This window comes from Choristoneura fumiferana, chromosome 6 (genome assembly GCF_025370935.1).
Source record: "Choristoneura fumiferana chromosome 6, NRCan_CFum_1, whole genome shotgun sequence".
Lineage (NCBI taxonomy): Eukaryota > Metazoa > Arthropoda > Insecta > Lepidoptera > Tortricidae > Choristoneura > Choristoneura fumiferana.
The window spans coordinates 10,298,322-10,324,416 of record NC_133477.1 but is presented as its reverse complement, the minus strand read 5'-3'; the positions used below and the strand labels follow the sequence as shown (position 1 = coordinate 10,324,416).

Genomic DNA, 26,095 nt, shown 5'->3' with positions numbered 1-26,095 from the left:
GTCGCAATCTGGGGGAGGTCTCCGTGCCTATTCTCGCATCCCGGAGCATCGCCCGTTACGATGAATCTAACGGACTTCGATACAGACTCCTGTATCTCGGCCTGTTCAAACTGGATTAGTTTCTGTGAGCCTGCAAAATGGGACTGGAATAAATTTAGCTGTTATTTGGAGTTCAGTCATGTCACAGAAGAAAAAGATTATTGGATTTCGATTGTGATTGTAAAATTAAGATTGGTTTTTTGGAATCTTTTTTTTTGTGCATAGGGGAAATTCGTGTCTGTACCGTTGTCCAGCAGTGGTGTAGCGGTATAGCACGCGGCACGGAATGCCGAGGACCTGGGTTCGATTCCCAGTGTTGGTCTTATTTTTCTGGTTTTTCTGTGCATCTATATTTCAGTTTGTATTTTCAATTTTTGTGATTGTAAAAGTCAATTTGCCGTGTAAGTAGGTAGGTACCATTGGATTTAGTCAGATAATGTTTTCGTTCCAGGAAAAATTATATTAATTTGATTAGAAGTACCTACTAACTAATTTATATACACTTACTGCGAAAGAGAAACTGGCAATAAAATCAATTCAATCAGGCTAAGTAGGTACTTAGATAGATAGTAAGAAAATATAATGATCAAATAATCATTTATTTTCTAATGTTACTTCGGTTAATGTATTTTATTTACGAAAGTTATCTGAACATTTCAACGGGTTTAAAGTCAATGACGGTAACCCGGTAAATCGGGTTCAGATCTCATTGCATTCATAGTAAAATCTACATAAGGGCCATCTACGTATCCGCCAAGCAATGCAGTCGACAGCTATCCAGCGCTCCAAGAGACCGTTCGATCGACAATGAGAATGGTTATTGCCGAATCTAAGTCGAATGCAGGCGGCATCGGCGCATGACATCTATAGCCGACAGCGCACTCCCTGTATAAATGCATGCAAATGTAGCAATACATAAGGATTTTGATTTTGTTAAGCTGTTCGTATATATAACCATATCAGCTCTTCCGGCCAGCAACTTGAACATGAAAGTAACGTTAACAAGTTTTACTTCAAATCGAAATAAGACCAAAATATTATACACGTGGAGTAAAAGAGACTGAATTGTAGAGCAATCACGAGACAAACTCCAGCTACTAAAATACCCCCACATGCTCGCTGAAGAAAGATGCAATTGATGAACGAAATGAGGATGTATTCGACAGGTTTCACCTAAAAATACACCCTCTACCTGCGACTGTCGTGAGATATTGAAAATCGGGCCTGGGGCTATCCGTTTGACCTTTTTTATTGGCAACATTTTACCCGTTCCGCATGTTTGAGCGTTTGAATGAAACTGCTCGTGTTGTCAAATTGCTCTGATATTTTACGTAGCACATACGCGTGTAAATGACGGTAGCTGCCGGTTTCCCAAGTTGTTTACAAAATCTCATTAAAACATTTAATTGTTTCATGTCGCTTATTTGACTGCGTAACAGAAATTGGCGGGAATATAAAATTAGGTAAGAGTATTTCCGATACGAAAATTAATGGTTTTCGAATCACATTCTTTTATATTGCAGTCGTTAATGTTAGGTTCAGTAATGATGATTTATGAGTAAGATAACTTACATATCACCAAACTCAACAACACAAATTTCAAAAAACTTTGGTCAACTGCACAAAAAGTCATCGATTCGATTTTGTACTTTATGTAGGTATTCTATGTTCACCGGCATGTGGTGCATAGCTGAAACGCTGTTAACTGGTAAAAAATGTTTAATACTGTGGCGGACGACTCGGTAGACAGCATGAAAAAGTAAGGCGGCCGTACGACCGCCCGCTGTACATTGTATCTCAGAGGCGACACTTTGCAAGTAGTTTACGAGGAATCTAGTACACATTACTGGCGCAGCGGGAACGGGTGCACTACGAACTTGTCTAGAGGAGGATATTACTTTAATCGTACAAGGCCTCCGTTATGGTCAAAGTTTCATGAACGTTACCAGCCGCAACTCGCCCGCTTATTGCTCCCGTCGGTTGTTACAATTCTCTCTCGTTATAACTCCGCGTCCTTTATTTTCACTCGCCAAGAAAAGTACGTTACGTTTACGTATTAATTTTTCGTCTTCCGAGGGAACTCTCGGCCGTTTGCACCGCAGGCAGGTAATTTTGTTTCATCGCTAGGTAACGACTAAACGGAACTGGAAAACAGACCCAGACAATGGTCCTATTTTAAGAACAAGATTTTATTCTGACGTCGAATCTTCAAAGGCGTCCATTTCTTTGTTAAAGTTTATCGTGTAACGACGTTCACAATTTAATAAGACATTTACACGTTGTCAAAGACACTTACTGATAGATATATGTTCGATACAGCGCCATCTATAGTTCATCTGCTGAACTAGATAGCTTGCTAATTAATCAAAATGATCGATGCCCGTTGACATTCATGTACCTCAGAAGTTACAAAATAAAACACAAAATGTGGTGGCGCTAGTATCGCGCATCAATATAAATAAGGTTTTTAAGTTTGTTTGTCACTGTTCCATTGCAATCGGCTTCGGAGTAAAAAGTCCAAAAACCAACCGGTCTCTCATTTCGGGCACCCAACTTTACAATATATGAGCGATAGACAAAGTTTGAATTATTTTGACTTCCAATCAAAAATTTATGATATTTTATGATATGTAAACATAATTTGAGAAGTAGCCATGATCTACAACAAACAACACATAAATTAGATGTACAAATCACCGACGAGCTTGCCACTAGATAAATAAAACTGTTATGTTCAACCTAATTGCCTTCATTTGTTGCGAAGTTAAATTAGAGTGTATTTATTATTGCTACTTCAGCGGGCGAAGTTCGCTCGTCAGCGCCGAGGCTTACTTTACATGGGGCGGCGACTGTACTCGGCTGTTCATTTCCCTAAATCAAAGCTGAGTGAGAGACATCTTGATTTGTTTATAAATAATTCAACTTCAAATTAATTACATTAAACATGCCATCAAATTAGGTCTGTTTATTTGCTTTAGAAAAGACTTGAAATAGGAACGCGACAGCATAAGGTGTGTCAGATGTTTGAAATCATATTTGTGAAAGTCTTGGATGAATGATTGGTCGCGCGCGCTCGCTCGACTAGATACCGCCGGTGTACTTGTCAAATGCGCCAACAAATAGTACGCCGAATTCGGCGTACCCGAGCCCGAGGCGAGTCAGTCGCGTTGCAAACTGTGCGTAAGGTGCATGTACCGAATTTTTTGTTAAATTTTGGTCATAAACCGAAGTAAAATGCCAGTTTTCGCAGTGAAACTGTGTAAAAATAATACTACAAGAAATAACAAGGACACTAGGATCATATACCATCAGTAAATATCGTATAATTTCGAAATTACAAATTAAAATAACATGAACCCTAAACGCCATTCTGTGTTGCCGCGTACACAAGAATCAAATTCCCCGTGGTTGAGATTTTAATAAATTGAATTTTATTGTTATCATCATTAAATGATGATAAATTTTAATAACTTATTTTATTGAAGTAAACGTAATTATTATACATAACCTAGTTCTATATTATTTAATGTTTATCTTTGTGATATTATACACTGAAGGTGTATAAATTGTTATCCGACATTATTTAATTAAGGGGTGAATGTGTCTTAAAATTAAAAATGTTTTTCGTGTTCCCATTCAAAAAGCCCAATCAGCTGATTTACTTAGGTATTACGGGAAACATATAAAATTTTTTTTTCGTATTTCTACCCATTTTCCTCAAATGTTAACTTTTTACCCGACTGCCCGAAGGAGGGTTATGTTTTTCAAGCGTATGTATGTAAGTATGTATGTATGCATATATGAATATATATTTTATAAAAAAAAATATATTTTAGTCTTAATTAACCTGTACATTATATTAGGTTTAACTATAGGTGCAACGTGTTATCTTAACTACGCAAAACTTCTTAGCTGGTGACTCAGTCCATGAATTTTTAGTAATAATTTGTAAATATTGAATGTCCTTAAATATATATATTTTTTAATTAAAAGTGAGGCCTGATCATTGATATAACTACATCATACCTACCATATTTTTAAAGATGAAACCTACGCCTAACCTATACACAAACATATGAATACATTTACTCTTAATTACTTCTTAACTTCTAAGTATTTCCCAAGATACATTTTGTAACCAGTAACTTAATAGACCACAGAATAATTTATTTTCCCAATAATTCGGGTAATAGTGGAGCAGCTGGCAACACAATTCGTCACGCACACTAGTATCCTTGCAAATTCTGTTATCTAATTCAAATTCAAATGATTTATTCAGTAAATAGGCCGCAATGGGCACTTTTAGACGTCATTTTTTTAAACTCCGTTCTTACGCACACTACAATATTGAGTTGCCGCATTCACGAACCTTTTGTTTTTAGGTAGCGCGGTATCTAGTCGAGCGAGCGCGCGAGACCAATCATTCATCTAAGGTGAAAGTATTATTCGGAACTTGGAGAAAAACTTTGCTCGCATTAAAATGCGAGTGGAGTAGGAGAAAATTACCTCGCTACTTAATTTCACAACTAGTTAAAAATTTAACTCGAGCCGTAGCTTAGTAGCAATGCACAGAATTAGGTTACGTAAAACCACAGACGTTATTTTTAAAAGTCGTATACATTTGTGCTAGCTTTGCTATTTTTAAAAATCACACTGATTGGTTGATTAATAATATTCAGTGTTTTACGGCATTTTTTATCTTTTATTATTTTCTTCTCAGCCAATATTGATAAAAGAGATCACGATCAGAATTAAACCAAACAACCTATTTAATAATTAATTAATTGGTAAAAATCCACGCTGTTGAATTAGGATACATAAACCTGTAATGACAGTTGTGTGTATGTAATAAATGAAAAAAATATATATTTTGTGAATTTTCCAGTATATATATATAAAGTAGACAATGACCACATCGCTGACCTAATTACATAAATTGTTAATTATCTACATAAGTTAAAAACCATTTTAAATTTTCTAACGTATAATGTAGGTATTATCTTAGTAAAGCCGTGGTGGCCTAGTGGTTTGACCTATCGCCTCTCAAACAAAGGGTCGTGGGTTCAAACCCCGGCTCGCACCTCTGAGTTTTTCAGTTCGTAAATTCATGTGCGGAATTACATTTGAAATTTACCACGAGCTTTGCGGTGAAGGAAAACATCGTGAGGAAACCTGCACAAACCTGCGAAGCAATTCAATGGTGCGTGTGAAGTTCCCAATCCGCACTGGGCCCGCGTGGGAACTAAGGCCCAAGCCCTCTTGTTCTGAGAGGAGGCCTGTGCCCAGCAGTGGGACGTATATAGGCTGGGATGATGATTATCTTAGTTAGCTAACTTCAGTTCGGCTTTGGCCCGGTTAAAAATAGCACTGACAGTGTGATTTATTACAAACATATACTTAAATTTAATTGATTTATATAAACTGTTGTAATGACTACTCATATTTTGTTATTTTTTATTGTAATTAGCTTTCGCTTTAATTTATTTCTCCACACATTACATCTATTTGCACTGTTAAGCATAGATAATTATTTTTAATTTATATTTGTGCTAGCTCTTTTAGCCTGCAACACAGAGTTCTCTAGTAATCCAAGTACAGGCAAACGTAGGTATTGCATAGATTTTGGTAAAATATTGTATTTGGTTATCTTGTACTGCAAATTATTCAATAAATTATCTTATCTTATACATAGTAGTGGTACTTATTATTACTTATTATATATATTAGTGGTTTTTGATTGGAATGATAATGACGTTTGACGCAAGCGGTCGAAACGCTCGATTATTTACCCGGTGTCTGTTATTGGGTAAAAAAAACCAGCTACGTTTAGTATTCCAGCATTTAGCACCAAATCTTGGCCTGACCAAATGTTTGGATAGTTCAGATGCAAACAGCTTTGGCAGCGAGCGTTGTTTGTATATAATCCAAGTTGGTGAAAAAGTAAACAGGGGAGTGTCGACCCGGTCCGGTCCTCCAGTTAATTGGGTGCATTAGTCATACGTGGGTCTGCAGACATAGTGGCTTTCACGCAGCCCGCCCCTTATCTCAGTGATTTGTAGTATCGCTGAAACTTAAGTGGCTGCTCCAGGGTTAATTATAAATTACAACTCCACAAATATGGAGCACGAGGGTCAGGTTAACAAGGGTCTTGTTAGCCGTGTAAGGTCACATTTTTAGAGAAAAATGTTGTTACGTGTAATTGGAAACTATGACAAGGTATTATAAAAGTTGTACGAGTAGGTTTAAAATTTAACATCCTTAGAAAGAATAACTGGTTACATCATAACCACTAAGTAGGTAGGTCGTTTTAATGACGTTTTAAAAACTGGCAGTTTCATTTAAGGAAATTAATCAAAATAAAAGTACCACCTCCATCTGTGATACACCTCCTATTGGCAGGTTTCCATGGGTAGCGGTGATTGCTTCCCATCAGGTGACCCGCATGCTCCTTTGCCCCTTCTTATATAAAAAAAAACATAAAAATAAAAAAACATTAAACTAAATTAATACCTACTGTGATTAAAATTAATAGAAAAAAAAACTAATAACTAAACAAATACAAAAGGCTCGCCCCGAGCATGACCCAAAGTTACTGGCAGCATTTTCTCGCTGTATAGCGATGTTGACACATTGTGCGAGGAAGCTGCCAGCTCTTCAGTCCCCTTTGTGTCCATCAGTCATTTTGAAATTTCTTTAAAAGAATTTGGTCGCTGGGGCCCCACGGACATAAGTAGCCAAAACCTCCATATTTGTTTAGGTAGTTAGTTACCTTCAGGTTTTTTCATCCGCCTCTGCTGCTGCACTAGCTTGATTAGCTGTTCCACGGAGATGGGACGGAGTTAGTGTATAGGTCTACGCAAAGAAATAATGTTTCTATTGATACCTATGTTATTCCAAATACCGAATGATACACGAATTCGACGTCAGCATGGTATTGTTTTACAATCAATCATTTTGTAAGTAAGATGGAATGCGCTAATGATTCACAATAAAAAAATTGCTTAAGTAAAAATAATTTAAATTTTAGTATTTATTAAAGTTAATTAAAGCAGGAAATTAAACTCAAGATATAATCCGGGAATACTCCGACTGATTTCAGCCTCGGAAACGTTAACGTCAAAGTTAGTCGTTATAATATCTAGAGCAGTGTTTTTCAAACTGTGGGTCGCGACCCCCCGGGGGGCGCGGTATCTATAAAATCCTCTCACCGTTACTGTGTATGATTATTCAATGTTCGTATTACCACGTAGGATAATAAAAGTAACTGTAAGCGGAGGTAAGAAGGGGGTCGCCAAATATTCTTCAAACCAAGGGGGGTCGCGTCCTGAAAAAGTTTGAAAAAACTGATCTAGAGTATCATAATACCTACTACCTTAAAACTTTTATTTTGATTGCTTCATCCTATACTAGTCCGAGAGCTAGTGGACATTTTGAAATAGGTATTTCAAGCAAACTAAGAATTTGAAAGGCTAAAGGGGCAGTGGGACTTACTTAACCAAACTAATTATGATTGGTTATTTGGAGTATTTTTGTATTTTTTATTTCAACTCCAAATTTGTTACTTTTACGGTCATCCCGTAAAACCATATCGAAAATACAAACTGAGACATGGATGCAGTTAACCAAACTACAACTTTTTAAATCCAAAACAATTGTTCTTGAGGCAAGTTAAATCTAAAATGCGTGGCCCAGAACCGTGGATAATATTAAAAACAGACGTTCTAGGTCCCATGGTTCCAATTAATTAAAATTAAAACTTAACTTTTGATTTTTTTCTAACAAACAATCGTATATTCAATGTACGCCATCCTAGATCCCAACTGACGTCGCCTGTCATGGTACAAACATCAAACATTTTGCTTTACATTGCTTCTTCGAATAAATTTTAAAGTCGCTGAACTAATGTTGTTCTTTTTGACGAGAACGATCTATGTTTTAATTATTTTCCCGATACCTATACTAATATTATAAAGAGGAAAGATTTAGATTTTTGTATTTTTGGATATTTGTTACGAATTAACTCAAAAACTGCTAGACCGATTTTAAAAATTCTATCATTATTAGAACGCAAAATTATTCCAAAGTGCAATACTATATTATATAAAAATAAAATATAAATTCCAATACTATATTTATTACCAGAAAAAATTAAGGTTCCGTACTAAGACTTCAATTATGTAACTTAAAGTGTAAAAAAGTTGCCATGAAACATCTTTCATCGCATGCGCTGTGGAAACTATTGATGATAGAAAAAAAAATGTTCTACGATATTAAAGAATATATTAACATGTACAAAAAACTTCGCGATACCATATGTTCAACTATTGTAGTTATGTCACTATAACTCCTTTTTTACATTTTAAAAGTTGACTGAAATGCTGACTAAAATCAGACCATGTTAAGTATCCATACCTTTGTATTAATCCTTATCCAAATAAATAATTTTATATTCAATACCTGTACCAAATTAAAAATATCAATCTAACCAAAAAATGCATTCACTCTACGTTGACGCGCTCCGGCTTCGCGCGGGTCGCGGGTTCGGGTGAAGTTTGGTTGTTGATTTGAGACCTTTTTAGAATTCTACTGTCCGTTTGTCTGTCTGTCAATAGGTTGTATCTCATGAACCGTAATAGTTAGACAGTTGAAGTTTTCACAGTTGATGTATTTCTGTTGCCGCTTTAACAACAAATACTAAAAACAGAATAAAATAAATATTTAAGGGGGGCTCCCATACAACAAACGTGATTTTTTTGCCGTTTTTGCTCGATATTAATAACGGCAACAGGTAGTTGCTTGAAATATTTACAGAATATTTATTTTCATATTCGTTCACTTTAAAAATAAATAATTAAATTTAAATAAAATAAATATTGGAGGGCGCTCCCATACAGAAAACGTAGTTTTTTTCGATTTTTGCTAATGTCTAATGTTGTATAGGTATGGAACCTTTCGTGCAGGAGTCCGACTCGCACTTGGCCGTTTTTTTGCCCGTGCGAAGCCGGGGCGGGTCGCTAGTATTTAATATCCTTAAATTGAAAGTCTATGGAGTGAAAAATTAAAAAGTCAGATAATTTAACCTGAGGCCCTATTCCCTAGGGCTCGGTTCTTCGCGATCGCATTCACCATCTCTTTCTAAACTCATCCTATACCTACCATGTGATAGAAAGAAATAGTCAAAACGATTGTAATTCTAAGTGTGTTAGACAATGTGGCCACTGGTCTGATAACTCGTCCGGGAGTTTTAAAACTTGTATTATAAAAGTGTATTTGAAGCACGATGAGGTTTCAACTGAAAATATTAGATAAATATACTGTGTCAGATTGAGTGTCAAATAGAGAATGCAAGATTTAAGTTAATAAAAAACCGGACAAGTGCGAGACGTGCAGGTTAAACTCGTGTGGAGAGGATTCCGTGCCGTCCTAGACTAGACATATAGGTAGACTAGACAATTTACTATAACGAGCATTTTTCTAGAACTTCTTATGGGTTTTCATGTCATCTATAGGTATAGAAATACACTCAGCATGAAAAAATAGGACCTTTTGAGATTTTTATAGCAAGATAGTTCATTTGGTATTATGTAGCACCTTAATCCAGCAGTCTACTACGGTTCGTTTCAGCTTACAGCGTCAGTAGGTATTTCCGAGCCAATACAACTTGAGGACCTTCAAAAAACGAGTCTACTCCTTTCTAATCCGTAACTCAACTTACGTTATGGGAGTCCATGGGCGGCGGTGATTGCTTTCCATCAGGTGGCCAGCCTGCTCGTTTTCCCCCTATCATTTAAAAATGGGGTCACCACGTTTAAAATTTATTTATTACGTGTATTATTTATATGTAAATGTCCATTTTTGGGTCACTACTCATTACGCATACTCGTTCTAAAATATCTGCCAGCTTTCGGAATATACGAATGAATAGGTAAAAAAATCCCATAACTTTGAAAAGACCGTTACATATTTTTTTAAGAGTAGAATGCTGCCACCTGGTGCGCATCACATGGAAACCTTTTCACTACCGACCCCAAGCCTAAAAATTTTAACAGCAGAGCGTTTCATCATCTGTGATAACAACTCGGGACTACAACGCAGTAGAAGGAAAATGAGCTCAAGTTACATCAGTTTCTTAAGGTTCTCCATAGATGTCACTAGTATCTCGCCAACATTGTTTTACGTGTAAGTACAGTGACCTCTATCGGCATTATGTCATGACTGCGGTGCTGTGAGCAAGTCAACGAGCACATTATGTATGTACTCGTTGGAACAAGTAGATAGATTTGCTTTTTAATAGGTACATGCCTGCGAATAAATAAAATTTAAGTATGGAATTATAACTGCGTTATAAAAATGGCCTTGCGTGTCCTAGTAGGCTACACTTTATAGTGTCCTGTGCGTCATTTGTGTGACATTTATTTTGCAAGCAAGCCCACGTCAAATTTTCGCATACTACGGCTCTAAATAATAATTTAAACGTATGCTGTGAAGTGGTGCAGGAGCAATATAAAATTAAAATGTCAAGGGATCACTTTTCACTAGTAAGTAGTCGCAAAATAATAATTATAATTGTATTCAAAAAAAATCAATCATCCACGCCACTATAATATCATGGGGGCTATACTACGAAATTCGAAGTTCGTATCGGACCGTCCCTCTCACTCTCGTATTAAATACGATGCAAGATACGATGTTCGAATTTTGCACTTCATAATATACAAAAAGTCTTTCTGAATTTTAACCAATCAACAAGCACGTCTATTATTTGCAACCTCGAAAAATATTCGTATTTGAATTATAAGTCGTTTTGGTTTAAAGTATGGGGCCACTTTATGTGTGGGATTTGTTCTGATTTACGCTTCCTGACTTATTATTTATTCGAAGGTAGGTAGGTACCATCAGCCAAATATGTAGTATACCACCCTAAAGTTGATAATCGTTTGCATGTCATAAAACAATAATGCCAATAGACGTGCCTGTCAACTTGAAAGTTCGACTTTAGAGACATATTTATTGGATAGGAACTTGTTTAAAAATTGATAGACCACTTATTTGGCTGATGGTACATACCCTTGAAGAATCTAATACCCTGAAGGCACAAGATGTGACGGTATGATCTGTCTATAAGAAAAATGGTCTTGGAAAAAATCATCAGATATTGTTCCAGTAAAAGACATCATTAAAAAAGTCAAGTGTGGGATTAATTAATACGAATGTGACTAGTGAATAAAACATAATGCTAGTCCGTATTCTTCTTTATTAAAAAAGACCTTTATAAATATTCGACTAACAAATCCGTTATTATTTGAAACGAATACAACCCCTCCCTAAAATAGACATCACAGATAAAAATATAGACTCAGAATATCTTCTTGCCATTAAATCAAGTAGGTACCGTTTGGTGTCCATCAAACGCTGTTTAGCTTCGAGATATTATACAAATGCAAAGTAAATTTGAAACGATCAATTAACTAACAGTTGACTAATAAATAACCTAAAATTTATTTTGTTTGACAATTAAATACTTATATGTGACTAAACTATTTATTTAACGATTAGCCATGAAAATTTAAGCAGTTTGTATGTGCAAAAAGAACATAAGAAAAAAAAAGTTCTGACTTAAAATTATTGAATCTAATATACTATGACATGCTATAATTTCGTATGAAATTAAGGCATGAGTCGCTTTATAACAAAACATTGGAAAACAAATAGTAATATTAGATAAAGCAAAGATGATTTCAAGCAAAGACTTAAGTATATCAATTGTTATGTACAACAAATTCGTTTCAAATAAAATAATGTTGATATGTTTTAACAGTACAACCATTACCCACAAGATTGATTCCTGAGCAAAACTTTTTAAAATATACCTACGAGCTTGCTTGAAGTCCTAAATACCTTTCATTGTATTAAGATAATAATACTGCAAACCCTCAAAGAGCGACCTTAATTTAATATTAACTCTAGTCGGCTAGAGTTAGCAAAATTAACATTTGCAGTTTTTGTATTTATTTATTTACAACTGGCATTAAATAAAAATGTTGAAGTATTTACGACAATAAAGAGTAGATATTTGATTGTTGCCATGGTCAAGCATTTCATGTTAAAATGTGACAGTTCATTAATATCTAATCCAAATTCTCGCATTCTATTTTAGTCACTAGCAATTTTTGAAAAGGTACGCCAAAGAAATTAATTTACAATTCGAATAAGCGACGTCTAAAACAGCACATCACATCCACAAATATCTGTTATACATATCCTATTTGTAACAGATTTTGCCGACAGTCGTCAATTTTCCGCGAGATTTTTTCAATTTTTTTGGGATAAAAAGTATTAGATACACCTTTGGCCTGCACTTAACATCAGTACCACTACCATGAGTTTACAGTGACCGTACTCGATAGCGACGGCGTAAATTATTTCTAGAGGCGCTGTACAACTCTCCATACAAATAATTTACGCCGTCGCTATCGAGTAAGGTCACTGTAAACTCATGGTAGTGTGGTGAGATAGGGGTCAATCACGGTCAGTTTCATGTAAAAATGATAATAATAATATTTCATTTAAATCCGTCCAGATGTTTCTGCATGATGGAACCGTAAATTCATAAATTTTCATAATTTACAATATTAGTAGGAATGCGACTAAACAACCGTTCCTTATATTATAATATATTATAATTGTATAAATGACGATCTATTATTGAGGCAAGGGTGCGTAAGTAACTGACTGGGTTGATGAATCTAACAGCAGGTAGCTAAACAACATTTCACAGTAGATATGATTTTAAATGTAAACTTAGAATAATATCGCATAGATTACAACAATTTTTTATTAGAATTTATAGTAATTGCCTGGGTACGAACTACGTTTTTTTTGCACTTTTCGCAAAATTATCTGCCTAACTAGTGTTGTACTAACTAGGTGTATTAGGTAGGTAGGCAGGTAGTAATCTAGGGGTTATTCTGTGATCATCTTGGGGGTATGTTACAAAATGTAGTACTAAACACACATGTTGACAGTAGTAGTTGGTACGTTTTCATCAGTCATGGCGTCATCATCATCATCGTTAGATCATGAGCCGTAAGATGTCCTCTGTTGAACAAAGTCCTCCCCCTCAGAACACCACAACAAACAATAACTCGCCACTATTGCATCCACCGGTTGCCCGCGTTAAACTCGCGATGTCGATAGTTCACCTTGCGGGAGGCCTGCCAACGCTTCGTCTTCCGGTTCGTGGTTGCCTCACGAAGAGGTGTCTCTCCCCCAACGGTAATCTTAAGACAATTTTAAGGTTCATGAAGGCATAATATTTGCCTATGTGATGTTCTGCCCTTTTTACCCGAAAACCCGAAGGAGGGTTATATGTTTTTTAAAAACGTTTTATTAACTTGCAATGTATGTTTAATGTATGTGCGAGTCAAATTTGTGAAGTTAAATTTGACCCACTTTTAGTAGTTGAATTGTCTTGGAATTTGGGTAATCCATCATTTTACCGAAAATTGTTTCATCGATTATCGTTTCCCATAACACTATACGTAGAATTTTGTTATCACTTCGGAATCCTTTATTGAACAATTGCTCAAATTACCTTTGACACAAGAATAAACTCATCGAATTTTACTTCATCATTTTATTTGTATTATATGGTCATAGTCTTTCATCGAATCGCTTTTACTATAATTTTGGTTCATCGTTAGTTTCAGTTCCTAAAATTCTTCTAACATAGAAAATCGTTTTGCCAGTGTTACTACACTTAGTAATACGTTTCATCGAAACACTCTAATTTAATATCATGCGTGCTAAATGCAAAAAAAAAATTGTGCAAGCAAGCGAAGCGAACGAGCAAGACGGTTCGGAGCAGAAGTGACTCGGATAGGTTAGGTTCAGAAGGCCTTAGCCTTAGCCTTAGCCTTCGACGTTAGATATTTTTTATAGCAGCCCGGATAATATTGCATCACAAATGATCTTTGCTGTTGGATTCATAGATAGAGGGTAATTGTGTATTATCTTACAATTGACCACAATATCTTTTCTAAACGTCGTGCTGCAATAATAACAAATGCATCGTTCGATGAAATAAGGCTGCGATGAAACATTGTTCATGGCAATAATAATATATAGGACTTACCGTCTGTGAATCATGTTTCGATAATGTGATACATTTAACAATTGATAGTTCTATGACAGGTAAATTCTATGAATCATTACGCTACGATTTGAGACAGATTAGAAACGTTTTACGATGAAAAGTTGTTCGATTATATAAAATGTAATAAATTGAAGACTATGTAATTAGACAAAAAGGTAATGAAATTCTTGGAATAGTTTTCGATGAATTAGAAATCGACGTAACAAATTTCGATATAATGATAGCTACCCTGGAATTTGCCATACTTAAGTATGTAAATTGCGTGACAATACAATAATTTGGTAGTGACATCCGTAGTCCGGCCAGAATTGTCTCAGCAGAACGGAACTCTTCAACAGTTATTTGGCATTGACTTAAAATTTGGTATGCAAATGTAGTTTGGGTGACAATATAAGTACAGTCAGCAAAAAAAACTTGTATTAAAAATATTTTGTGAAACTTTCAAGCGCACTAAGGAGATATAATTCACACCTCCCACTACAAGAGGAGCGGACTTCGTAAGGACTCGTACTTCGTACGGTTTAACGTACAACGATCGGATAATAGGAGGTACCTTCATCTAACCTCTATGAAGTTGATCGATGTAAGTTAAACAGAGTCTATGCGGAGTCTGCTCCATATATCCACGAGCGAAGCGGACTTTGCATGAGATATATACCCGTCACTATATTTACGATAAATTTGTTTCACTCCGTTTGTCCTATTATTTTCCTTCTTTTTTTGAGCAAAGTTTTAGAGCATTATCATAGAAATAACCCTCGACATCCTACGCAGGGTTAGACGTTACATAAATGTTCTATGCATCATTATTTTAACATTATAGGTATGATTTATTAATGGTGCATTGATGGTTTAGTATAATATTTACAAGACGGAAATGTTTCATTCATATGTGTATTTACATTTACTTTTTTACTTACAGCTAATTTAATCGAAGATTGTGTAAACGCAACTACTTCACAACACTCATTATTATAAAATGTTTAAATGGTAAAGGGTAAAGAGAGTAACAAAAGTAAACATCTGAAAACTTAAGAAACTTATGAATGTGGATAGGAACAGATTCATTCGAGTTTTTCTGCTACATCTTAGTTTAACTGTAAAATAAAATAATGTAAATAATTATCTCAAAATAATTTTTAATCTAAGTTTATCAGAAGTGTCAACCATCTCATTTGTTGATGAATCAGATTTGATTACAAAGACGCCAGCATCGAAAGCCTGAATATTTTTATATAGCTTCTTGTCACGTATAATTTCATATTGTCAGGTGTACCAATCATAATGTTTTATTTTTAACGTATCTTCGGAGTAATATGATGTAGGTACAGTCAAATATATGTACCTATACATCGAATGGTTTGTGTCATAAAGGTGTACTTTAAATTGAAGGTTTGATTCTACTCGCATAATACTCGCTTTTGTTTTGTGACATTTTCAAATAACTTGAATTTAATCATTTATTACACCACAAAGTTTAAAACTTAAATTTGCAAAAATAAGCAAAAAAAAAATATCATGGGACACTTGACACCAATTGACCTAGTCCCAAACTAAGCAAAGCTTGTACTATGGGCATTAGGCAACGGATAAACATACTATATGGATAAATACATATATACTTAAATACATAATAAACATCCAAGACCCAAGACCAAGAAGAGAAGAAGTGTATCGGACATGGCGGTGTAACCATATCGCTGTCTCTTGGAACGGGGGTCTTCAAATAACTTTTGACATTTATTTGACATCTCTAAGATAAACATTTAACATTGTGCTATCAATTTCGCATTGTATTGCATACATTGAAAATTGGTGTACCTACTGCCGTTTCGGCAAAATATTTTTCGCCAAATTTCACTTCCCAAAAAACTTATCGCAGTAGTTTCATTTTCCAAACGAATCTTTAGCATATTTTACATTTCGCATTTTATTCATTTAGTCAAATTATCATTTGGCATAATTTTACTTTGTCAAATTTTATTACGACAAACGTTTATTAAGCAAACGTTTTCTTTTGGCTAATATTGTATTCCAAAAAAATATTTATTCAAAATGACATTTGGCACAAACCAACCATAGAAACCAACTGCTACCATAAAAGTAGGTTAGATTAGGTTAGACCTGCGTCTTCCACAGAAACGAACTGCTATCAGAAAAGTAAATGAGGTAAGAGTCGTTATGCCAAACGATACATTTGACTAACTGACTTAGTAATTATATCTGAAACAATAACATGCTAAAAAAAATATTAACTGTAAAATTGCGATAAGTTTTTTGGAAAATGATAATTTGAGTAAAATATTTTGAGTTTTTTGCCCATACATTAGTAATCCTTGAAAATTACATTTAATCTGTATTAAAAAAATAACAGTGGTCACATTTTTAAAAAGTTGCAGAACAAAGGTAGCTCAGTTATGCGAGTAGAATCGAACATTAGTTTTAAAGCGCCATGGTCAGACACTCCCTGTAGATATTTTTGACGTCTTGGTAACGTACATTACATTTATGCCTGACTGTACATGAGGAATGTTTTAATGAATGCGTTATATCGAGAATTTCATGTAGGTTAGTTTTTATAAGTTACTTACAGTTTTTAATCTTTGGTCAACTCAACCCCGAATCCATTCACTCCTCCGGCCTAAATGATCACTATAAGATATGGTTATATTATATGATCCAGTTGATTGTACCTACTTGACATGTTTTTTTTTAATGTAACTTAGTCCCAAAACGATCATTGAAGTCGTAAAATATAAATTTAATCATGTTTTGAACTCGTGTGCGTAAAAAGAAAGAATACAAAATTACAGTAGGCAATTTGGCAACAATAAACAAAGCGCCCTAGAAAAAAATATTCTTAAGTGTAACGTAAACGGCTTATAAAAATTTTAAGCGATATTTTTTTTTTGTAGTTTGACAATATTCATTCATTCATACTTTGCTAATAATACCTATAGCTGAATTTTACAATATTATACAGCCAACCTATTATATTCAAAAATGCATCAGGTATATAACTGTAAATGAACTCCAATGAAGTGTTTTTCTAGATGGAAATTTTGAAACAGTTGGCTGTATACATATTATACATATTCGAGCCGTAGGAATAGCACGATTTCATGTAATAAAGTACGTACTTCAAAATAATAAACTTAAAAAATTTGGTAAAAAACGTTACAAATAACACTTTTCTTTATACAGCTCTCGTACAAAACACAGTTTAAGCAATACCTTTATATTTAAAATTCCTAAGTCACTCGTTTCACTATCATAAAATCATTCATAACTTTTTATTTCAAGAAACGTAAAAAAAGTAATTAAAAAATATAAAAGGTTTGTACCTTCTGTCAATTTTATACAAAAGTTCAAACATGAAGTGACAAGGTACTAAAGTGTAAAGATATATTTGCCTACGACTGTACCTCGATTTATCGATGAAACAATTTGATAACTTGTAATAAAAATGGTCCTCATTATTTATGATAATTAAATAGTAACGTGATGAATGAAATTAGGTACATGGGGTGCACTTAGCGTGTTAAACCTATGAGGCCTCAGGTTTTACAGCCGGCATAATAAATTTTCAAATAAATATAGAGCTTAATATAGACTTTTTGTTTTGATAGACGTAACTATGTACCTATATTGATTTTGTACAAGTTGTATTTATTCAACCTAATTTTATGAAGCCCAGTACGATTACCAAAATGTGTTATACGACCATTTTTAACGATATACCTACTTATTAACGGTAGAACGTACAATTTACATTGGAACGACTAGAATATCAAGTCATTCACCTATCTAACTCTTTCTTATATCTTCTATCTTCACACACAAAGATTTGGCCTTGTTTGTTGTGATACGAAAAAATCTCAATCGTACGTTATAACGTACATCGTACGTTTGGCATTATAATGCCAAAATACACTCATACTTCGATTTATTGTTCTGTTGAGCAATATTTGCCAACCTGAGCGTTTAGTTTTGTTCTACAGGTACTCATCATAATATAAATGAGCGCACAAGTTGATTTCCTTTGTGCATTTCCCTGCTGTAAAGTACTAGAGCAGAGGTTTTCAACCGATGTGCCGCGGCACACCAGTGTGCCGCGTATATTTTCAGGTGTGCCGTGATCGCCGCAAACTGTATGCGATTCGTACAAAAGGTGTCAACGAGACCCTATTAATAAGCTTCCGCGGTCCGTTACGAGTATGTTATACATATTATGGGTAAACTGTACGGAACGCTTTAGGTACTCCACGCGCCTTTCCGACTTGCACTTGGCTATTTTTTACGGTGTGTCATGAAACTTTGATGAACAAAAACTGTGCCGTTTAAACCAAAAGGTTGAAAACGCCTGTACTAGACCCTACCTTGAATATTGCACTTGTTAACTTTGAGATTATAAAGCATTATTTAATTCGTACACCAGAGCTCCTGTACCCTTGTAACTCTTGTCTTTCCTGGTGCTCATGCGACGTCAGCCTTTTCTAATCTCCGTAGTTTCTTAGCGTAATTACTTTCAATGCTGGCCAGAACTGTGTCAGCACCGCGTCAGCTTATGCAGGACATGTTCTGGCGAGTTGTTGTTTCTCTGCTGTCACTCGCTGCATGAGTTCCTCTACCCAGCGGTGCGCTGTGCGATCGATCGTTGAAGGCACCATGATGCATTGCATGCCGCCAAACTCGCAAGCCATCTGCAATACAGGCATAAAATTTAAATTATTCCTAAAATGGTGATGAAATGATTCCTAAATTAAATTTAACTGGTGTATATATTATGGAGGTTTTCATGCTAAGGTGCCATGCATCGAGGTCCTCACGCTCAGGAAAAACCCACGCTCAGTGGACCCTCGAATCCTACCAATAAAGTCATCAAAGCTTAAACTGAACTCAAAAGCTAAAATTTCTCCCATAACACAACAGCTTCCATATGAAGTGGTTCCTCGGCCGCAGCTCGTCTCAACTCACCCGATAGTGGTGAAGTGCAGTAGCGCTCGATCCGTGAGCACCCCAGCAGCACTGGCACCGGGCGCGAGCTTGCATATGAAATGGTCGCCGAGTTTGACGGCGTTACTCGGCCGCAGCCCGTCTTTACTTACTCGGTAATGGTGCAGCAGCGCTCGATCCGTGGGCACTCCAACAGCACTGGCGCCGGGCGCGAGCTTGCATATGAAATGGTCGCCGAGTTTGACGGCGTTACTCGGCCGCAGCCCGTCTTTACTTACTCGGTAATGGTGCAGCAGCGCTCGATCCGTGGGCACTCCAACAGCACTGGCGCCGGGCGCGAGCTTGCAAATGAAATGGTCGCCGAGTTTGAAGGCGTTATTCGACCGCAGCCCGTCTTTACTTACTCGGTAATGGTGCAGCAGCGCTCGATCCGTGGGCACTCCAACAGCACTGGCGCCGGGCGCGAGCTTGCATATGAAATGGTCGCCGAGTTTGACGGCGTTACTCGGCCGCAGCCCGTCTTTACTTACTCGGTAATGGTGCAGCAGCGCTCGATCCGTGGGCACCCCAGCAGCACTGGCGCCGGGCGCGAGCTTGCATATGAAATGGTCGCCGAGTTTGACGGCGGTACTCGGCCGCAGCCCTTCTTTACTTACTCGGTAATGGTGCAGCAGCGCTCGATCCGTGGGCACTCCAACAGCACTGGCGCCGGGCGCGAGCTTGCATATGAAATGGTCGCCGAGTTTGACGGCGTGAGCGGCAGCAGCGCTCGATCCGTGGGCACTCCAACAGCACTGGCGCGCAGCTTGCCCGAGTTTGACGGCGTCGGCCGCAGCCCTTCTTTACTTACTCGGTAATGGTGCAGCAGCGCTCGATCCGTGGGCACTCCAACAGCACTGGCGCCGGGCGCGAGCTCCCATATGAAGTGGTTGCCGAGCTCGACGGCGTCGGTCGGCCGCAGCGCGTATTTGCTGCGATTCTTGATCGCGTGCGGCGCGGCCCAGCGACGTGTCTTCCGCGCGGTCAGCAACGGCGCCGGCGCTTCGGCGTCGTCCTAAATAACATTGAGAAATAACATAAACTCTAAAGACACGTAGTATTGCAAATAGAGCTACGAGTATTATGTAAGACGAATAAGGTATGATGGCTCTACTTTACTTCAACCATCCACTATTCTTTTGATTGATTTAGGCTTTAGACAGACTGTAGCTATATGCCGTTTTTGAAATTACTAAAATAAATGCATAACGCCCCTCTTCCCTGCAGCATAGAAATACTATGGATCAAAGTACGTCCTATAATAAACATGCTGTTTAAGTTTTTAGCTCCATCTTTTTATTTATTTATATACTTTTGGCCTCGGTTTGTGATACGTAAAGTTTATATTCATTTATTATGTCGAAAATAAGTAACATTGAGCTTCCTACTCACCTTCCATCTTAAATAAAAGAAGGCGTTTCTAAACAGAAACGCCGAAGGAGCTCTAGAGGGAGGATTATAGGAGGATCTAAGAGCTGTCAACAGGGCAGGTAGCGTCCGCTCTCGCCGAGGCAAAACCACTTCATCCACATCGATGACTAGAAGCCAACCAGCTGATGACATTGATCGGTACAGGCAGTCGTTGAACGCTGCAAACTGTCCTTCTGTCCTAGAAACAATTGAAGTTTATCTTGACTATCATTCATATCATATCCATAACATGACCTTTTTACAAGCTTTTATTTATTTTAATCGATGCTGGTTTGTTTATGGCCTACATTATTTTATTACATAAAAACTTTTTATAAAGTAGATCGATTTGCAATGCAAACATTCAAGATATTGCTGGTCACAGATACGAGTAGGGCGGTTTTAGACTAGCATTTATTCTGCGTGTATGTACTCGTATACGGTCGTTTTTGGCATACGCGCTTACACGTGCGCTAGATTAAACCAAACGCATGTGGTACGCGCGTACGCGCTTATTTCTTCGTGTTCAACGCTCGAAGAAAACAAAATCGAACTTGTACGCGCGTACACACGTGCTTCCAAACACGAGGTTATACGCATAAACATAATATTACTGGCGTAAATAGACCTACAGTGGTGCGAGTGAAGAAACCGATCCTTACGGCATAAGCTATGTGCGGGAAAGAGATAAAATCAAAATGACAGCGTGACCCGATTTGAATCAGTGAGCCTCCGTTAGCCTCCTGTCAAAATTTTCGTCGTATTTGTTTTGTGTTTATTTCTGCAATCCTTTCGATTTTTTGCATAAAACGGTAGGATTCCAGAATGGTGTCGTGTTCTGTGTTAAGTTGTGATACAACCTACTGCCATAACTCAAATAATCATACATTTCACAGGTAAATATGATTGTACAAGTATCATTTTCATAGCTCTTATTTTAATTGAATGTATTCTCAAATTTACTTGTTAATATGCTAATATGAAGCGGTAAACAGTCTATTTCATAAATATGGCTTGATTTCTTATAATTATGTGTTAAATAAAAATATATTGTATCCGTGAACTTGAGCACTTACGGCGTAGAGTTTGAATATTTTTTATCGTTAAATTTATCGATATTCATCCAATAAAGTTTTGTCAATTTAGCGATAATTTTCATACGTTTCGTTCTAGTCATTTTTAATATTGAGATAACAATTGGACTTTTGTGCCACGCTAACTAAAAATACCTTAAGTTTTCATTAAAGCTAAGTAGGTAGGTACGTATCTTGTTTGTGTTTAATTCATAGCTTACTATTTACACTCTCGACATACGAATATAGGTACCTAACTGTCTAGTGTAAAGTTAACGACGATTGGCATGAGTGGGAGTGACAGATATTTGCTGGTTTTTTTTAAATTTAGAAATGTTAATGATGTTTTTCGTACCTTCTTTACTGCAGCAGCCCTTAAGATTTATTTGTACTGTGTACCTTAAGTACCTATATGACGATACCGGATATACGGGGATACCGGGTATACAGTACCTATGGTTATCGACAACTCATATTTACCAGTGAGGGCAACTCTAAAACTCACACAGACATTTACAAATTTACACAGACAGGCCCATCTCACTTTCGGTCACGCTGTCAAGCAAGGTCTGTATGTCTAAGTAATATTAAGTTTATGGTTATGCGCGCAAATAAAACGATAGTCTGAAATCACCCGTAGCGACATCATTACCCATTCCGGTTTGCTAGAACATACCTTATCTCTACTTTGGACACGAGCGGCAGCTTCCACTGCAACAGCGTGACCAGTCCCTCCCGGCGGTAGCGGTCCAGAACACAGGCCACTTGGGTGCTGAGCGACTCGTTGTACATGTAGAAGTGGCTCGCGCCCAACAGCCGATTCAGCTCGAACCACTCTACCAACCAGCTGTCACGAGCATAAGAGTAATGGAACGGCTTAACGCACACGTGGAGGTTTTCCTGGAATTGATAAATTGGTGTCCTAAGTTATGCACATTAAACGCGAAAAGGTATTATTGAGCCACTCACCACTATTTGTAATTCGGCCGTATAATGCTAACCTGGTTTGTTAATGACAATATTTAGTCAACCTCAACAGTTCCGGTTCGCAATGGTAGGTAAATAAATATGCCTTGGTTCAAAGTCGGCCCGAGGGTTGAGTGAGTGAAACGGCCACGACCACTCTGTCAAGAATGCAGCGAATGAGGGCGAAAAGACAGGCGAAATATCGCTAGATGGCGTTAGTATCGTGAAGTTTTTTTTGACGTTACAGCCTTGCTTGCAATTGGCTAATAACTAATTTATTGGATTAGGCGTTAGGTACTCTTAGCGGAGGTCCATAAGAATCAACTAAAATAATTCATATGCTCACCCGCGACCTTATGATAGCTAAGTTTATACAAGATATGCGTGTTCATGCAGTTCCTCGATCCACCTCCACACTGTAAGAACACACACAAATCACACAAACCCATCTATCACCACCACCATACTACACTGACGCGTTTCGAACTCAACCAGAGTTCATCTTCACAGCAACACAACCGTACACCGTGCTACCAGATGTTAGACTAATACACCATTATCACAAACTTAGCTTATCATAAGGTCGCGGGTCAACATAGAAATTCTTTTAGTTCATTGGCTAATAACTAAATAAGCCATTGCAAGCAAGACAGTAACGTCAAAAAAACCTCACGAGACTAACGCCATCTAGCGAATTTTCACCTGTCTTTTAGCTCTCATTAGAAGAAGTCGTTAACAATGGTACACGCACCTCTATCCCGGGCTTGGGCAGCGTATCGAGCACAGGCAGCAGGTTGGTGGGAGCGCGGTGAGCAACAGCCTCGGCCAGCACGGCCACGACGGCGCCTGCCGTCTCCTGCGCGCGCACTCCCGTGTTGCGCAGACTGCATAGCACGTACGACGCACTGTATTTCAGGTTCCAGTTTTCACGGATGGGCTGAAAAATTCCGAAAGCCAATTTTTATAGCAGAAGCAAAAGCCAGTTGTCTCTTCTGTTTTTTTTTTTTATATTTTCGGTAGTAAAAGAACATGATAAGAGGAACAGAAATGGCTTATTTTATATTTTCTATTATTATAAAAACCCATTTTTGTAGCATTTTCTCACTCTCTCATTCCGTAACGATGCTTCGTTACGGAATGGGTCGGAAAAATAAATATGAGAGTTTTTTTCGTTATACAAGGTCTTTTCAAATTGTTCCGGAATATTGCAACAGATAGTTGAGTTAATTTGACTCCAGTAAATGATTTTTAGATTTTTTTGAATTCTGATTGATAAAAGTTTCTTATACATTGACCGATTCAGTGCATCGCGTCGAAGGCGGGACTGCACTTTGATAGGTACCTACTGAAATTCCAATGAAAACCTTTGCAGGAGTGTTCAGTTGAACTGTTCCAATTACTTGCTGAAATATTCCCAAATAATTTGAAAACATTCTGTATAGGCGCCCCATGCTGTATAGACATTTCTATTCATATTATTATTAGTCTTGTGCCGATGACAACAGTTGCCGCTAGTGTCTCGACAATCAAGCGACGTGTGTCTAACCCTGTCCTAACAGGTTTCAGACCTACCTTGACCCTGGCTTTGACAGTGAGGGTGCGGTTATCCAGCAGCCACAGCCGGCAGACAACGGCGTCTGCGCCGCGCGTCTTCGTCGCCGCAATCACGCGCACCGCGTCCGTCGTCCGACCCTCCACGTATGCCGAATATACGAAAAATTTGAATCTGGAAGCAAATTATAAACAATGTTACTGATTTCTGCTGTAAGTTGGCTTTAAAAATACTGAAAAAAATGAAAACAAGTCTAGTGGTCTAGAACTCTGTATAGTAGCTAACTTAAAGTTCAGCAGTTACCCATTAGGTAAGTACTAAGAATTATTGAGCTAGTCACGATTTGAATGGGTCCCGACTGTTGAACTTTAAGTTAGCTACTTAACAGAGTTCTAGACCAATAGACTTGTTTTCATCTTTTTGGTAGTTTAGAAGGCAGTCGGGTTTTTTGATTTTGTAAATTTATTGTTTTATTTCATACTTTTTGATATTTCTGTAAAAATGGTAGATTAAAAGTATTGTAACACATAATATATATTTATATAATGTATATTTACATTATATATAATGTATATTTATAGGGCTAATTATTAGCTTTCATTTTATACCCATATTGTTATATTATAATACAAAATATATTTTTATTCACATGTTAAAATCCGTCCAGCTGTTTAGGCTGCAGCGAGGACCAAAGAAATGGACATACATACGCTCAAAAAAGCCCTTTTATATGTCACTTCGGAATACTACCAACGCTTTTGGAAAGACCATCGTTACCAAAACGGATGCACTGCAGGAAACTTGGCGTATTTTATGAATAAAATTAAGAACACATTTTTTGCTCATCCCACACACGTTACAATTCTATAGGCTGTTAAACACGATGATATCACCCGATGCCTCGTTTGTAACAAAGAAAAAAGGTACCCCCATATAAACTAGTATTGCTCTACATATTAACAGCTCTCATCCGCAACTTCGTCGACGCCCTGCGGGAACTTTGAACTTCCCCGGGGTGAGAAATGTTAATCAGCAATAGTGAAGTTTCCTATTAATAAAACAGTTTTTTCAATCAGTTCCTAAGATTACCTATCGGGTACCACCTATCTGGTATCTGGTACTAATCTAGTTCCTAAATTATCCCAACACGTGAAAATAATAATGGTTTATTATTAACCATTATTACACATACTTTACCTCTTCAGTATATTAGTATAGATGGAATTTGACTACTAGAAAATCATTTTATAATAGGTACTCATCTACTGTTACCGCAGAATCTTCTTTATCACAATGCCGTACTGACAAAGTAAGTAGATATGTAAACTAAATACCAATATTCTTTCAATATCTCACTTAGGTATTCATACAATACAAAATGCCGCCACGGACTAGACTCATGTTTTAATCAAGCACGTATCCGCATATTGAATCGCATCGTCACTCGCTCCCGCAGACATTTCGCAGATGAGGGTTTTATTGGAGACGCTAGGTATATGGGGCTGGCGGCATTACCGCGTTACCATATTGGCGAAAAATTGATTTAAGAGTCGCTATCGCAGAGATTGAACGCGTGCACACATGCTCTCTCCCTACGGTTACGAGTACCGGAACCGTTTCGCGTCTAATATAAATTTGATCAAGCATTATCCTATAATAATAATAGCAGTCGACTGGGGAGCAATGTATCTACCGTCAGCTTAAGCTTAATGGTACTATAAAGTGACTTTATATTACAGAATATTTCAGTAGGTTGTTGGGTAGATTCAGCAGATTGCATCCCAGTAAAAATGTATTTTTTTGGAATTAAGAATTAAAATTTACAGACGGCTTTTACGCCATGCATTTTGATCATTGATTGTAAGAAAACATTTATCTTGTCAACCACGATTTAAATTAATTCTG

At 37.0% G+C, this 26,095-nt stretch overlaps 1 protein-coding gene across 1 annotated transcript in view; it reads right to left on the bottom strand.

Moving 5' to 3' along the window:
- Positions 1–11,276: 11,276 nt before the first annotated feature.
- Positions 11,277–26,095, bottom strand: part of LOC141429005 (uncharacterized) — a 69,109-nt gene continuing 54,290 nt past the window's right edge. Inside the window, exons 3-8 of the mRNA XM_074089140.1 lie at positions 24,211–24,364; positions 23,390–23,575; positions 22,349–22,572; positions 20,582–20,798; positions 20,001–20,204; positions 11,277–18,897 (exon numbers count right to left, since the gene is read on the bottom strand). Of these exons, the coding sequence (XP_073945241.1) occupies positions 18,760–18,897; positions 20,001–20,204; positions 20,582–20,798; positions 22,349–22,572; positions 23,390–23,575; positions 24,211–24,364 (1,123 nt within the window). The 3' untranslated portion in view covers positions 11,277–18,759. The remainder of the gene's footprint in view (positions 18,898–20,000; positions 20,205–20,581; positions 20,799–22,348; positions 22,573–23,389; positions 23,576–24,210; positions 24,365–26,095) is intronic.